We start from the raw sequence: 13,633 nt of genomic DNA on the forward strand, positions 1-13,633 counted from the left end.
AGGTTCACCTTCCAACAGGACAACGACCCTAAGCACACAGCCAAGACAATGCAGGAGTGGCTTTGGGACAAGTCTCTGAATGTCCTTGAGTGGCCCAGCCAGAGCGCTGACTTTAACCCGATCAAACATTTCTGGAGAGACCTGAAAATAGCTGTTCAGCGATGCTCCTCATCCAACCTGACAGAGCTTGAGAGGATCTGCAGAGAAGAATGGGAGAAACTCCCCAAATACAGGTGTGCCAAGCTTGTAGTGTCATACCCAAGAAGACTCAAGGCTGTAATCGCTGCCAAAGGTGCTTCAACAAAGTACTAAGTAAAGGGTCTGAATACTTATGTAAATGTCATTTTTATTTTTTTATAAATTAGCCAAAAAAATACCATGTTTTTACTTTGTCATTATGGGGTATTTTGTGTAGATTGATGAGGGGGGAAAAACAATTTAATCCATTTTAGAATAAAGCTGGAACGTAACAAGGGTCTGAATTCTTTCCGAAGGCACTGTAGTTACCTGTTTTTTTGGTTATGAATAAGTCAACATATATTCCCCATTTGCAGGCTACTAAGCTACTTTTGCCTCTTGCAATGCAGTACTTCAACCACTAGAAACTGTACGTACACTTGGTGTAAAGTTTGCGGGAGGATAAGCACATTCTCACGTCAAGTTTTTAGTTTTTTATGAATGCCAACTTTTGCGTGAACTGGCACACATGTTTTGGGGCATCATTTGTGTGTATTCAACATTTATAAATGAGATGCCTGGCATGCTGCGAGAAAATGTAGGAAGCTGTGGATATCTGATTTCTGATTGTCTTAACTCATCACATCCACCACTAATAAGCTTAACTTTAAGTCATCAGTCAGTTCTTTTTTTTTTTTTTTTTTACAACCATTACAATGATAATAGTTCCTCACAGTATTTGAAACAGCTTTCCAACAATCTCCCCCTCGATAATCGGCAAGCATCATTGTGAAAGACCAAGACCATATCATGATCTGATGATCACACACATTATATATATATACAAAGGTATGTGGACACCCCTTCAAATTAGTGGATTCGGCTATTTCAGCCACACCCGTTGCTGACCGGTGTATCAAATTGAGGACAAACCCATGCAATCTCCATAGGCCATTCTACTGCCAATGTTTGTCTAACTGAAGAGCTCAGTGACTTTCAGCGTGGCACTGTCATAGGATGCCACCTTTCCAACAACTCAGTTCGTCAAATTTCTTCCCTGCTAGAGCTGCCCCGGTCAACTGTAAGTGCTGTTATTGTGAAGTGGGAACGTCTAGGAACAGCAACGGCTCAGCCGCAAAGTGGTAGGCCACACAAGTTCACAAAATGTAACCGCTGAGTGATAAAGTGCATAACTCGTAAAAATCGTCTGTCCTCAGTTGCAACACTCACTACCGTATTCCAAACTGCCTCTGGAAGCAATGTCAGCACAAGAACTGTTCGTCGAGAGCTTCATGAAATGGTTTTCCATGGCCGAGCAGCCATTTTCAAGCCTAGGATCACCATGCACAATGCCAAGCGTGGGCTGGAGAGGTGTAAAGCTCGCCGCTATTGGACTCGGGAGCAGTGGAAATGTGTTCTTTGGAGTGTTTTTTTTTTATCACGCCTCATCTGGCAGTCCGAAGGACAAATCTGTGTTTGGCGGATGCCAGGAGATTGCTACCTGCCCGAATGCATAGTGCCATCTGTACATTTTGGAGGTGGAATAATGGTCTTGGGCTGTTATTCATGTTTCGGGCTAGGCCCCTTAGTTCCAATGGAGGGGAATCTTAATGCTACAGCATACAATGACATTCTAGACAATTCTCTGCATCCAACTTTTTGGGGAAGGCCCTTTCCTGTTTCAGAATGAGAATTCCTCCATGCACAAAACGGTGTCCATACAGAAATAGTTTGTTGAGATCGGTGTGGTAGAACCTCAACCCCATCGAACACCTTTGGGAGGAATTGGAACACCAACTGCGAGCCAGGCATATTCGCCCAACATCAGTGCCCGACCTCACTAATGCTTTTGTGGCTGAATGGAAGCAAGTCCCTGCAGCAATGTTCCAACATCTAGTGTGCAAATCCTTCCCAGAAGAGTGGAGGCTGTTCTAACAGCAGAGGGGACCAACTCCATATTAATGCCCATGATTTTGGAATGAGATGTTCGATGAGCAGGTGTCCACATACTTTAGGTAATGTAGTGTATATCCGGTGGAAACATAAAATACCTGAACACCTTTCCCTTGTGCAAAAACAGATGTCTGTCCTGAGCTCACTGGCACAGGAAACTCTGAGGGCCCGCAATACACCAGTTGATACAATGTTGCAAGTTCGCTAGTCATCGCTCAGGTCAAGGCCGATTTAAAAAGGGAGGCAGAGTAGAGAGATGAATGCTATTGAAAGAGTCTGCATTTTCATCAGGATATTTTCTACTATTTTTACTTGTTGAATTTATGTAGGCTATTTTTACTTAGTTGACAACAGAAGGAATAGGCCTATTGCTGTATTGGCTTAGGCAATCTCTGAGTTCGATGCGCTTATTTATTTAGTCGACAGTGGATCACAAGTGTCCGAATGACAGGTGCTCTCGCATTAGTTTATTTACTTTTAGATTTGTATAATTTTAATTCAGATTTTACAAGACAAAAACTTTATTCTTGAAAGTCAATTTTTCCACAAATGTGCACAGTAAAATCATAACTGGCACGCAGATCGGTAGGAATGGTAGGATAAATAGTTTTCCCCCTATGACGTCGTTATAAAATAATTGCCTTTGTTTCTGTTGTCTGATTTTGGCAAGGCTACTTTGAAGCAAGGTAAGAAATGCCTCATAATATGAACTAAAACATTCAGGTTTCAAACAATTAAGTATGTTTTCAAAATGCATCGCTCACATTATAAGGTGGTGTGTGACCTGCTGATAGCCTGCCTGCACTCAAATGCTGAATGGGAGGCCTGCTTCAATGACCAAATAAAAATGGTAGCTCTCTGTAATCGTGGCCATCAAAACTGTTTTAATACTCAATTACATTTAGATTTGCCGTGCAATGACCGGGCTTATAAAAACCAGTATATGACTCCAGCAGCAACCAGCTCTGTAGGCCTATGCTGTGCATCTAATAGTTGTTGGATAAGTAAGATGCATGACAACTAACGTAAATACACACGCAAATTTAACTCCACAAAATGATACAAATGAACCTATAGACTAGTAAGCATGATCGTCAAATGTATTTCCATTGACTGGTATTTCCTTCAATCAATTTTTCTTTCTTCTCCCAGTCGATTTGGCCGGCAACTATTTTTATTGGATGTTCATTTCTTTGTTGGCCTAAAGCCGGCAATTACTGGCTAACAGAAATCCTGACACACACACACACACGCACACACACACACTAGAGATGGGGAAAGGTTGTTCGATTATCCAAATGGTTGTTAGTATTTGATTACTTGTGTGACTATTAATTTGAGAAAAAAATGATAAACTAGGTCTAAATTAACAATGAATATAGTCATGTGACATTTTGAATACAAGGATATTCCATGACATTGGAAATAACGTATTTAATAAAACAACATATGCAGCCCATTTAAAAAGACTGGGAGCCTACACGCGTGTAGATTGTTTGTTTTTTTGTCGGCCAATCAGTGGCCCTACAGTCAGAGGCTCCATGTGTAGCAAGATAAGTGAGAGATCACTAAAGTAATGCAAAATGGAATTAAGTCAGCTGGAGGAGTAGGCTACAACAAGCAACTAACAGATAGGCATTTATTTATTTAAAATCTGAATGTAGTTTTAATTTGACAAGGACTGGGAGCGTAGCTAAACTAGCTAGCTTTTATTCTCCAATTTGATCCAACAAAGACTGGAACTGTCAGATTGGATGATAAATATATGGCTAGCTACAAGTTTCGTCGCGAGTTGGCTATACATTGCCTCTCTCTCTCTCCCTGCACACTGCTCCCACACACACCGGCCCCTCCCCCTCCCCCGCCACACACTAATCGGCACATGACTCCCTCCCTGCTATTTTCCCCTGGCTGGCAGTTGTCACATTGTTTTTGGTCTCTAATCGCAGAGCTAATCTCTCTGTGTCTCTTTGTGTGTGTGGTTCAGGTGGAGGAGGTGAGGAGACATAGTCACTGTCTAGCCTTCAGTTCTTCTGGTCCCCAGAGTCAGACCTACTACATCAGCTATGACTCCTACACGGAACACCTCCGCTGGCACAGACAGGCTGCCAAGGTACGTGCCCGCTTGTGTGTGTGCTCAGTTGAGTTGCATGTCTTCACGTTGTTAGCAATCTGGAAAATGAAAACCCTTTTGTCTCTTACTCCTTTTCTTTCTCTCTCCTATCTCTCCCTCCATCAGATAGTGTCTCAGAGGGTGAGTTCTGTGGACCTGTCATGTTGCAGTCTGGAGGAGCTGCCATCTCAGCTGTTCTACAGCCAGGACCTGACCCACCTCAACCTCAAACACAACTATCTGACGGGCCTCACACATCTCACCAGGTATGTACTGCAGGCTGTGGGAAGAGATGGTAGGATGGAATGGAGGGAGTGGGGGAAGAGGAGAAGAAAAGGGAAGGAACCGAGAGATACTGGGCTAGGGTGGCTCCGGAGAACGGCTCAATATATACCTCTGGAAGGAGGGAGGGGTTAAGAGAGGAGTGACATCCTCGCTCTCTCGCTCTCTCCATCTCTGGGTATCACCATATGGTCGAAAGGTTAGAGGATTAGATTCACCTACAGATCTGTGTTTGTGTTCCCATAGGATTGATTTGGTCTAAGAAAACAGATTGGGGTTGATTAGAAGCGGACGTCAGCGGAATTAGGAGGCGAAATCCGAGCTTGAGTTATTTATTATATATATACACACACACACACAGTTTCCCTCTGGAGCTTTCATTAATCTATGGCCAGTGATTCCCAGACCTCTCACCTATGACCTGTTTCTGGAGTCAAGGTCTGCAAGCCAGAGACATGATTAGTCCAAAACACAACGACTGCATTTTGATTGGCTCCTCTTCAGTGACCTTTAGCCAGGGTTGGGGCCCAGCAATGTCATTGACTGCGGTCAGGTTCTCGCTTCTTCTCCTTCTAGCTAACCCTTCTATGCTTACAGTAATACAATGCTTTCCACCATGGAGACTGTCTACGTCCCAAATGGCTCCCTATTCTCTATAGTGTACACTATTCCCTATATATTTCCCTGTGGGCCCTGTTCAAAAGTAGTACACTATATAGGGAATAGGGTCCCATTTGAGATGCACGCTCTGTCCCAGGCCTGGTGTAGTGTTTCAGTGTGAGCTGCTCTGCTTTGGGAGATATCAGACAGTGAGGATGGATGGGGAGATGGGACAGGACCTGACTGCTGCAGAACAACAACAACAGCAAAAACTCCCATGAATAATCTTCCCATCTCACACTGCTCACACTGCTCAACTTTCAGCATCAAACAATGGTTAGGAAAACAGACCCTTGCCTTGCCGGAGAAGAGAAACACTATATCCATCCTCCTCTCCCCCTCTCTGCATACAGGAAGGACATCATCCATCCTCCTCTCCCTCTCTCTGCATACAGGAAGGACATCATCCATCCTCCTCTTTCTCTCTCTGCATACAGGAAGGACATCATCCATCCTCCTCTTTCTCTCTCTGCATACAGCAAGGACATCATCCATCCTCCTCTCCCTCTCTCTGCATACAGCAAGGACATCATCCATCCTCCTCTCCCTCTCTCTGCATACAGCAAGGACATCATCCATCCTCCTCTCCCTCTCTCTGCATACAGCAAGGACATCATCCATCCCGCTCTCCCTCTCTCTGCATACAGGAAGGACATCATCCATCCTCCTCTCCCTCTCCCTGCATACAGGAAGGACATCATCCATCCTCCTCTCCCTGCATACAGGAAGGACATCATCCATCCTCCTCTCCCTCTCTCTGCATACAGGAAGGACATCATTCATCCTCCTCTCCCTCTCTCTGCATACAGGAAGGACATCATCCATCCTCCTCTCTCTCTGTCTGTTAGTGTTCTCGCTGTGGTTCAGTGACTCTGGTTGTACTGGTTGTACTTCCGATGGAATGGCTTTGTGCTCCCATTGTTCTTCCATAAACACAGCTTTACCAAGGGAAGAGGAGGGGAGGCAGACAGGGCTTCAGGAATGTGTTTTTCCCGCGACACTGCGTTGGGAACGCGGCTGGCTGTGGCTTTTCCTTGGAAAAGACACGGATCCGGCACCACCTTTCACGCTGTCCCCACAGTGAACCGGGTTAGGCTAGTTAGGCCTGGGAAGACCAGGTGAGCCTAGTGCCTATCAGATTCGACAAAGATTCTCACACACGTGCCCACCAAATGTTCACATACACCGCAGTTTGTGGTAGCTACACCTTCGGAAAACATGTTTTTATGTGCGCAATCACAACAATATACGTGTGCTGCTCACATATAGGTAACTGACAAAATAAAGGAAACACCAGCATTAAGTGTCTCTCCAGTTTTTATTTTTTTAATTGCTTTGGCAAATTTTTCAGATGTGGTATATTTTCAAAAGTCTTAGTTTCAAAACTGATAACACTTGTAATGCCCCCTGTCTTATGTTCAGAACCTTTGATTGTGTAGTCATTGGAGTTGAACACATCTTTCACCCCTGAGTCAATCATGCAAGTTTTCAGTGAAATAACATGAGAACATTTAGTCACCAATACATCAGACAAATTATGATAGACTCATCATTTAGTCATTGTAACTAACATTTAATCTAATAACAAAAAACACAAGATACATTTTTCAAACAGTTATTTTTGAAGTGCTGAATAGGAAGAATAGTAGATGGTAAATATCACTTCCATACAGTATTTGGCTTACATGCGCAATTCGTTTTTGCAAACCATATTTTTTGTATCCAATGGCAAGTTGTGAGCATGTAGAAAATTATGTTAGTGTTACAGTTTCATTATATACATGTGTAGAACAAAGAATGAAAAACAGGGGTATTGTGATGCAGTAAGCTACAGTAAAAACATATTGCTGTAGCATAGTGTACGTATGCCATGCTAATTCTGCTCCATGCAACATTGTTCAAGTTCACATTTTTTATGTGACTTTTCAACTGATACAGTATCACCGGTCTCTCTACTTGACACAATTCATCAGCTTACAGTGTATCAGTTAAATTCAGATAATGAGTGGAAAATGCATTCAGAAAGTATTCAGACCCCTTCCCTTTTTCCACATTTTGTTATGTTACAGCCTTATTCCAAAATTGATTACATACATTTTTTCCCTCATCAGTCTACACACAATACCCCATAATGACAAAGCGAAAACAGGTTTTTAGAAATATTTGCACATTTATTACAAATAAACTGAAATGCCTTATTTACACAAGTATTCAGACCCTTTGCTGTGAAACTCAAATTTGAGCTCAGGTGCATCCTGTTTCCATTGATCATCCTTGATGTTTCTACAACTTGATTGGAGTCCACCTGTGGTAAATTCAATTGATTGGACATGATTTGGAAAGGCACACACCTGTCTATATAAGGTGTCACAGTTGACAGTGCATGTCAGAGCAAAAACCAAACCATGAGGTCGAAGGAATTGTCTGTAGAGCGCAGAGACAGGATTGTGTCGAGGCACAGATCTGGGTAAGGGTACCAAAACATTATGCAGCATTGAAGGTTCCCAAGAACACAGTGGCCTCCATTCTTAAATGGAAGAAGTTTGTAACCACCAGACCTGGCCTCCCGGCCAAACTGCGCAATCGGGGGAGAAGGGCCTTGGTCAGGGAGGTGACCAAGAACCAGATGGTCACTGTGACAGAGCTCCAGAGTTCCTCTGTGGAGACGGGAGAACCATCTCTGCAGCACTCCACCAATCAGGCCTTTCATGATAGAGTGGCCAGACGGAAGCCACTCATGACAGCCCACTTGGAGTTTGCGAATAATCTTTTGTGAAAGGCAGATTAATAGATTGAATATGTATGCAAATTGCAAGAGATTTGGTGCAGTGAACAAGTGACTTTGCTAATTTGTTTGTTGTACTCCGTCAAATGAAAATGTGCTTAGTTTTGAAACGAGCCATTTTGATGGTCTGTTTTGATTTTTGTACTTAGAGTTGTGAAAATGTAGTATAAACTTGTGAAAATTGCACCAAGGGGATTGCAAAAGACTAATAGGGCGTTGGGCCACTGCGAGACAGAACAGCTTCAGTACACCTTGGAATAACATATGGCTTGCACTGTTTTCATGTTCATCAAACCATTCAGTGACCTCTCGTGCCCTGTGGATGGGGGATTTTCATCCTATGGGGGCATAGCCATGGTAGCCAAAACTAATGGCCTGCCCAGCATTTCCATATATGACCCTAAGCATGATAGGATGTTAATTGCTTAATTAACTCAGGAACCACACCTGTGTGGAAGCAATTGCTTTCAATATAAATTGTATGCTCACGTGTTTCCATTATTTTGGCAGTTACCAGTTAGGCACATGACTTCCTCCTTATTAGTTTCCCCTGGGTGGCAGTTGTCACATTGTTTTTGGTCTGTAATCACTCCCTGAATGCATCCCAAATGGTGCATTATGCCCTATATAATGCACTACTTCTGACCAAGGCCCATAGAGCTCTGGTCAAAAGTAGTGCACTATGTAGAGAATAGGGTGCCATTTGGAACGCAGTCCTCCCTTTCTACAGTGTTGTTGTTCTGAATGGGCTCACTATGTAACCAGTTCTTCTGACTCTTGTTTCTGTGATGTTATTGTTTGTTTTTCTCTGAAAATTCCTGTCTAATTGACCCCCTCGCTCTCTCCCTCATTCTCCCCCCCCATCTAGGTTCTGCAGGTTGAGGAGCCTCAATCTCTCTAACAACGCTCTGTCTGACTTCCCTCTGGCCGTGTGCGACATCACCTCCCTGACAGAGCTCAACCTCCAAGGCAACCTTCTGACCTCTCTGCCCTCCGCGCTGGGGACCATGCACAAGTGAGTGGGGTCACAGGGTTAAAGGCCAGGGGGCAGTAGACAGAAAGAGGGAGAGAGCCTGTGACTGAGACATTAACTGAACCACCGTTGGTCAGTTATTTGTTTTATAACCCCCACCCAAAAAACATTTAGTTAATCGCTCAGCGTTAGTGTTGGGTTTTGTGCTGTTGCCCAGTCCGTCCACTACAAAATAACCAGGCTGTAAATGTTTGGTGGGAAAATCTGTTTTCAGACATCAGGCTGCAGTAATAGGATCTGAAAGATTTAGCCTTTTTTTAAAGTTAAAATTCTTAATCTCTCTATTTCATAAGTTCCTCGTGGAAAGAATCACGAGTTTTACATGTCACACAAAATCAGGCACGATAGCAGAAAGCTCATGTGAAGGTTACAGCCACACACATAATCCCCTCTCCCACTGAGCTCCATACTAACCCTCTCTCGCCATCTCCTCCTCCCCAGCCTGCAGACCCTGCTTCTGGACGGTAACTCTCTGAACTCCCTGCCTGCTGAGCTGGGCTCTCTGGAGGCCCTGACCTACCTGGGCCTGTCCTTCAACCTGTTCAGCTGCGTACCTCCATCCCTGGAGAGGCTCAGGGGGGTCGAGAGGCTCTGTCTGGCTGGGAATCAGCTCTCCTCCCTGGATATGGCCGGCCTGCAGTGGCTCCCCCACCGACACATAGATCTCAGGTATATTACTTTGTAAATAAGTGTTTTAATTAGTTATTTCAAGTGTTTTGCTCTGGGATCAAATGCACGTCTTGTTTTATCTATGTTTTTTTTTTTTTACCCCAAATAACATTTCAATTAATTAAATTCAATACTAGTACTGCTCGGCTAGTGGGAATCAACCTTGCCTAGCTCCCTTCATAGATATGTAATAAGCAGTGGCGATTTTTAGCGTGTAAATCTTGGTGGGGCAAACTTTTTTTCAGATGCATGCCAGCAAAGCCACTACACTAAACAATGCATTCATTGCTCTATAACGTTGACCCCAAACTGTATTGGTGACAAATGGTTCCCCCTACATAAAGCTGTCCCAACAGCAGAGCTTTCTTTTCAGCACCATGGAATGAATCCTTACCACCGCTACACCTGGCTGTCAGTGGAGCCTTGTCTGGCAGCGAAACAGTTAATTTACTGACTTGCTAAACAAATGTGGATTCGACTGACAATTGAGATACAAACTACACTGCTCAAAAAAATAAAGGGAACACTTAAACAACACAATGTAACTCCAAGTCAATCACACTTCTGTGAAATCAAACTGTCCACTTAGGAAGCAACACTGATTGACAATAAATTTCACATGCTGTTGTGCAAATGGAATAGACAAAAGGTGGAAATTATAGGCAATTAGCAAGACACCCCCAATAAAGGAGTGATTCTGCAGGTGGTGACCACAGACCACTTCTCAGTTCCTATGCTTCCTGGCTGATGTTTTGGTCACTTTTGAATGCTGGCGGTGCTCTCACTCTAGTGGTAGCACGAGACGGAGTCTACAACCCACACAAGTGGCTCAGGTAGTGCAGCTCATCCAGGATGGCACATCAATGCGAGCTGTGGCAAGAAGGTTTGCTGTGTCTGTCAGCGTAGTGTCCAGAGCATGGAGGCGCTACCAGGAGACAGGCCAGTACATCAGGAGACGTGGAGGAGGCCGTAGGAGGGCAACAACCCAGCAGCAGGACCGCTACCTCCGCCTTTGTGCAGGAGGAGCAATGCCAGAGCCCTGCAAAATGACCTCCAGCAGGCCACAAATGTGCTGCTCAGTCCACAGACACCACACAAAAACAACAAACAAAATAACCATGCCCAAAGTATTCCAAAGTGAAACACATCGCTAAGCCTAATAGAGGAAAAAGAAAGGCTATAGCTCCGGGTAGCAAGTGTCACTACCCTACCCAAATCTCCCACTGAGGTACACAGTCGACTGTACTCACCTCCTCGGACCGATGTCCCAACAGCGAGTAGAGCAAGAGTCTCCAGCCTGGGCAGGTGCCTGGAAACTAACCAATGTACTCTCTCCAAGGAAGGACACAACCAACTATCCACCACAGTGGCAAGTTTACCAAACAAACAAAGGCGACCAGAACTGGGCTTAGGAAACATTACAAGGCGACCAGAACTGGGCTTAGGAAACATTACAAGGCGACCAGAACTGGGCTTAGGAAACATTACAAGGCGACCAGAACTGGGCTTAGGAAACATTACAAGGCGACCAGAACTGGGCTTAGGAAACATTACAAGGCGACCAGAACTGGGCTTAGGAAACATTACAAGGCGACCAGAACTGGGCTTAGGAAACATTACAAGGCGACCAGAACTGGGCTTAGGAAACATTACAAGGCGACCAGAACTGGGCTTAGGAAACATTACAAGGCGACCAGAACTGGGCTTAGGAAACATTACAAGGCGACCAGAACTGGGCTTAGGAAACATTACAAGGCGACCAGAACTGGGCTTAGGAAACATTACAAGGCGACCAGAACTGGGCTTAGGAAACATTACAAGGCGACCAGAACTGGGCTTAGGAAACATTACAAGGCGACCAGAACTGGGCTTAGGAAACATTACAAGGCGACCAGAACTGGGCTTAGGAAACATTACAAGGCGACCAGAACTGGGCTTAGGAAACATTACAAGGCGACCAGAACTGGGCTTAGGAAACATTACAAGGCGACCAGAACTGGGCTTAGGAAACATTACAAGGCGACCAGAACTGGGCTTAGGAAACATTACAAGGCGACCAGAACTGGGCTTAGGAAACATTACAAGGCGACCAGAACTGGGCTTAGGAAACATTACAAGGCGACCAGAACTGGGCTTAGGAAACATTACAAGGCGACCAGAACTGGGCTTAGGAAACATTACAAGGCGACCAGAACTGGGCTTAGGAAACATTACAAGGCGACCAGAACTGGGCTTAGGAAACATTACAAGGCGACCAGAACTGGGCTTAGGAAACATTACAAGGCGACCAGAACTGGGCTTAGGAAACATTACAAGGCGACCAGAACTGGGCTTAGGAAACATTACAAGCTGTAACAAAAGATGCAAACAAAGCACCTGCAGAGTTTAAGAGACAGCAGGGGTTCAATTTGTAGAACACAGTTCCTACATTTGAATATAGACATTTATTTTATCAAACAAAACTATGCTACATTTTTATCTCTGAGACCCTCAGGATGACAAATCAGAACAAGATTACTGGATGTAAGTACAAAACACCAAATTATGGAATTTCTCATGGAAGAATGGTGTCGTATCCCTCCAATATACTCCACTGGCAATAAGAACACTGTAGCTACAGTGAATATACAAAACATTTGGAACACCTGCTCTTTCTATGACAGACTGACCAGGTGAATCCAGGTGAAATCTATGATCCCTTATTGATGTCACTTAAATCCACTTCAATCAGTGTAGATGAAGGGGAGGAGACGGGTTAAATAATCATTTTTAAGCCTTGAGACAATTGAGACATGGATTGTGTATGTGTGCCATTCAGAGGGTGAATGGGGAAAAACAAACTATTTAAGTGCCTTTGAACGGGTTATGGTAGTAGCTGCCAGGCACACCGGTTTGAGTGTGTCAAGAACAGCAACACTGCTGGATTTTTCACGTTCAACAGTTTCCCGTGTCTATCAAGAATGGTCCACCACCCAAAGGACATCCAGCCAACGTGAAACTACTGTGTAAAGCATTGGAGTCAACATGGGCCAGCATCCTTGTGGAACATTTTCGACACCTTGTAGAGTCCATGCCCTGACGAATTGAGGCTGTTCTGAGGGCAGAAGGGAGTGCAACTCAATATCAACTCAGATATACATGTAAAAACGGGGGGCAAATGTCTGTTTTGAAACAACAATCCCATTAAATGATCACTCTCCATTCTCTAACCCCCTTTCTCTCTCTCCCTCCCTCTGTGTTGTAGGTTGAACAGGCTCCAGAGGGTGGTGGTTGGGGAGGCTGGCCTGCTGAGCCACGTGGCCCAGTTAGATGTGCGGGATGCTGGGTTGGAGGAGCTTGACGTCAGGACCCTATCCAGGCTGGAGCTCCTACGCTGTGACAGAAACACACTCACACTCCTTAGAGTCAGCGGCCTAGCACTCAAGGGCCTGCACACAGCACAAAACGGTACACATACACTCACAAACATGGACACTTGTTATAGTAATTGTCCACATTGCGGAGAATGGAGAGACGCATACGCACATACAGGTTACTGACAAAATAAAGTCAACACCAATATAGTGTCTTGATAGGGTGTTGGACCACCACGACCCAGGATGGCTTCAATGGGCCTTGGCATATATTCTGCAAGTGTCTGGAACTCTATTGGAGGGATACGACACCATTCTTCCATGAGAAATTCCATAATTTGGTGTTTTGTTGATGGGAACCGCTGTCTCAGGCGCCGCTCCAGAATCTCCCATAAGTGTTCAATTAGGTTGAGATCTGGTGACTGACACGCACCCACACCCTTTAAACCCCCTATGCTCCTTTGAGACCCCTCTTAAAATCACTGAGATCTCTTCTAGCCATGGTAACCAAATAATGAGCTACTGTGCATTTTAAATTTTAATACATGACTCCAAGCATGATGGGATGTTAATTGCTTAATGAACTCAGGAACCACACCTGTGTGGAT

At 44.5% G+C, this 13,633-nt stretch overlaps 1 protein-coding gene across 3 annotated transcripts in view; it reads left to right on the forward strand.

Moving 5' to 3' along the window:
* LOC129869519 (PH domain leucine-rich repeat-containing protein phosphatase 1-like) overlaps nucleotides 1–13,633 on the forward strand; it is a 72,197-nt gene that overhangs the window by 20,023 nt on the left and 38,541 nt on the right. For all 3 annotated transcript variants that reach the window (XM_055943990.1, XM_055943991.1, XM_055943992.1), the window contains exons 3-7: nucleotides 4,118–4,243; nucleotides 4,370–4,509; nucleotides 8,839–8,985; nucleotides 9,445–9,672; nucleotides 12,917–13,119. In XM_055943990.1, coding sequence (XP_055799965.1) covers nucleotides 4,118–4,243; nucleotides 4,370–4,509; nucleotides 8,839–8,985; nucleotides 9,445–9,672; nucleotides 12,917–13,119 — 844 coding nt within the window. The remainder of the gene's footprint in view (nucleotides 1–4,117; nucleotides 4,244–4,369; nucleotides 4,510–8,838; nucleotides 8,986–9,444; nucleotides 9,673–12,916; nucleotides 13,120–13,633) is intronic.

This window comes from Salvelinus fontinalis, chromosome 14, assembly GCF_029448725.1.
Source record: "Salvelinus fontinalis isolate EN_2023a chromosome 14, ASM2944872v1, whole genome shotgun sequence".
Taxonomy (NCBI): domain Eukaryota; kingdom Metazoa; phylum Chordata; class Actinopteri; order Salmoniformes; family Salmonidae; genus Salvelinus; species Salvelinus fontinalis.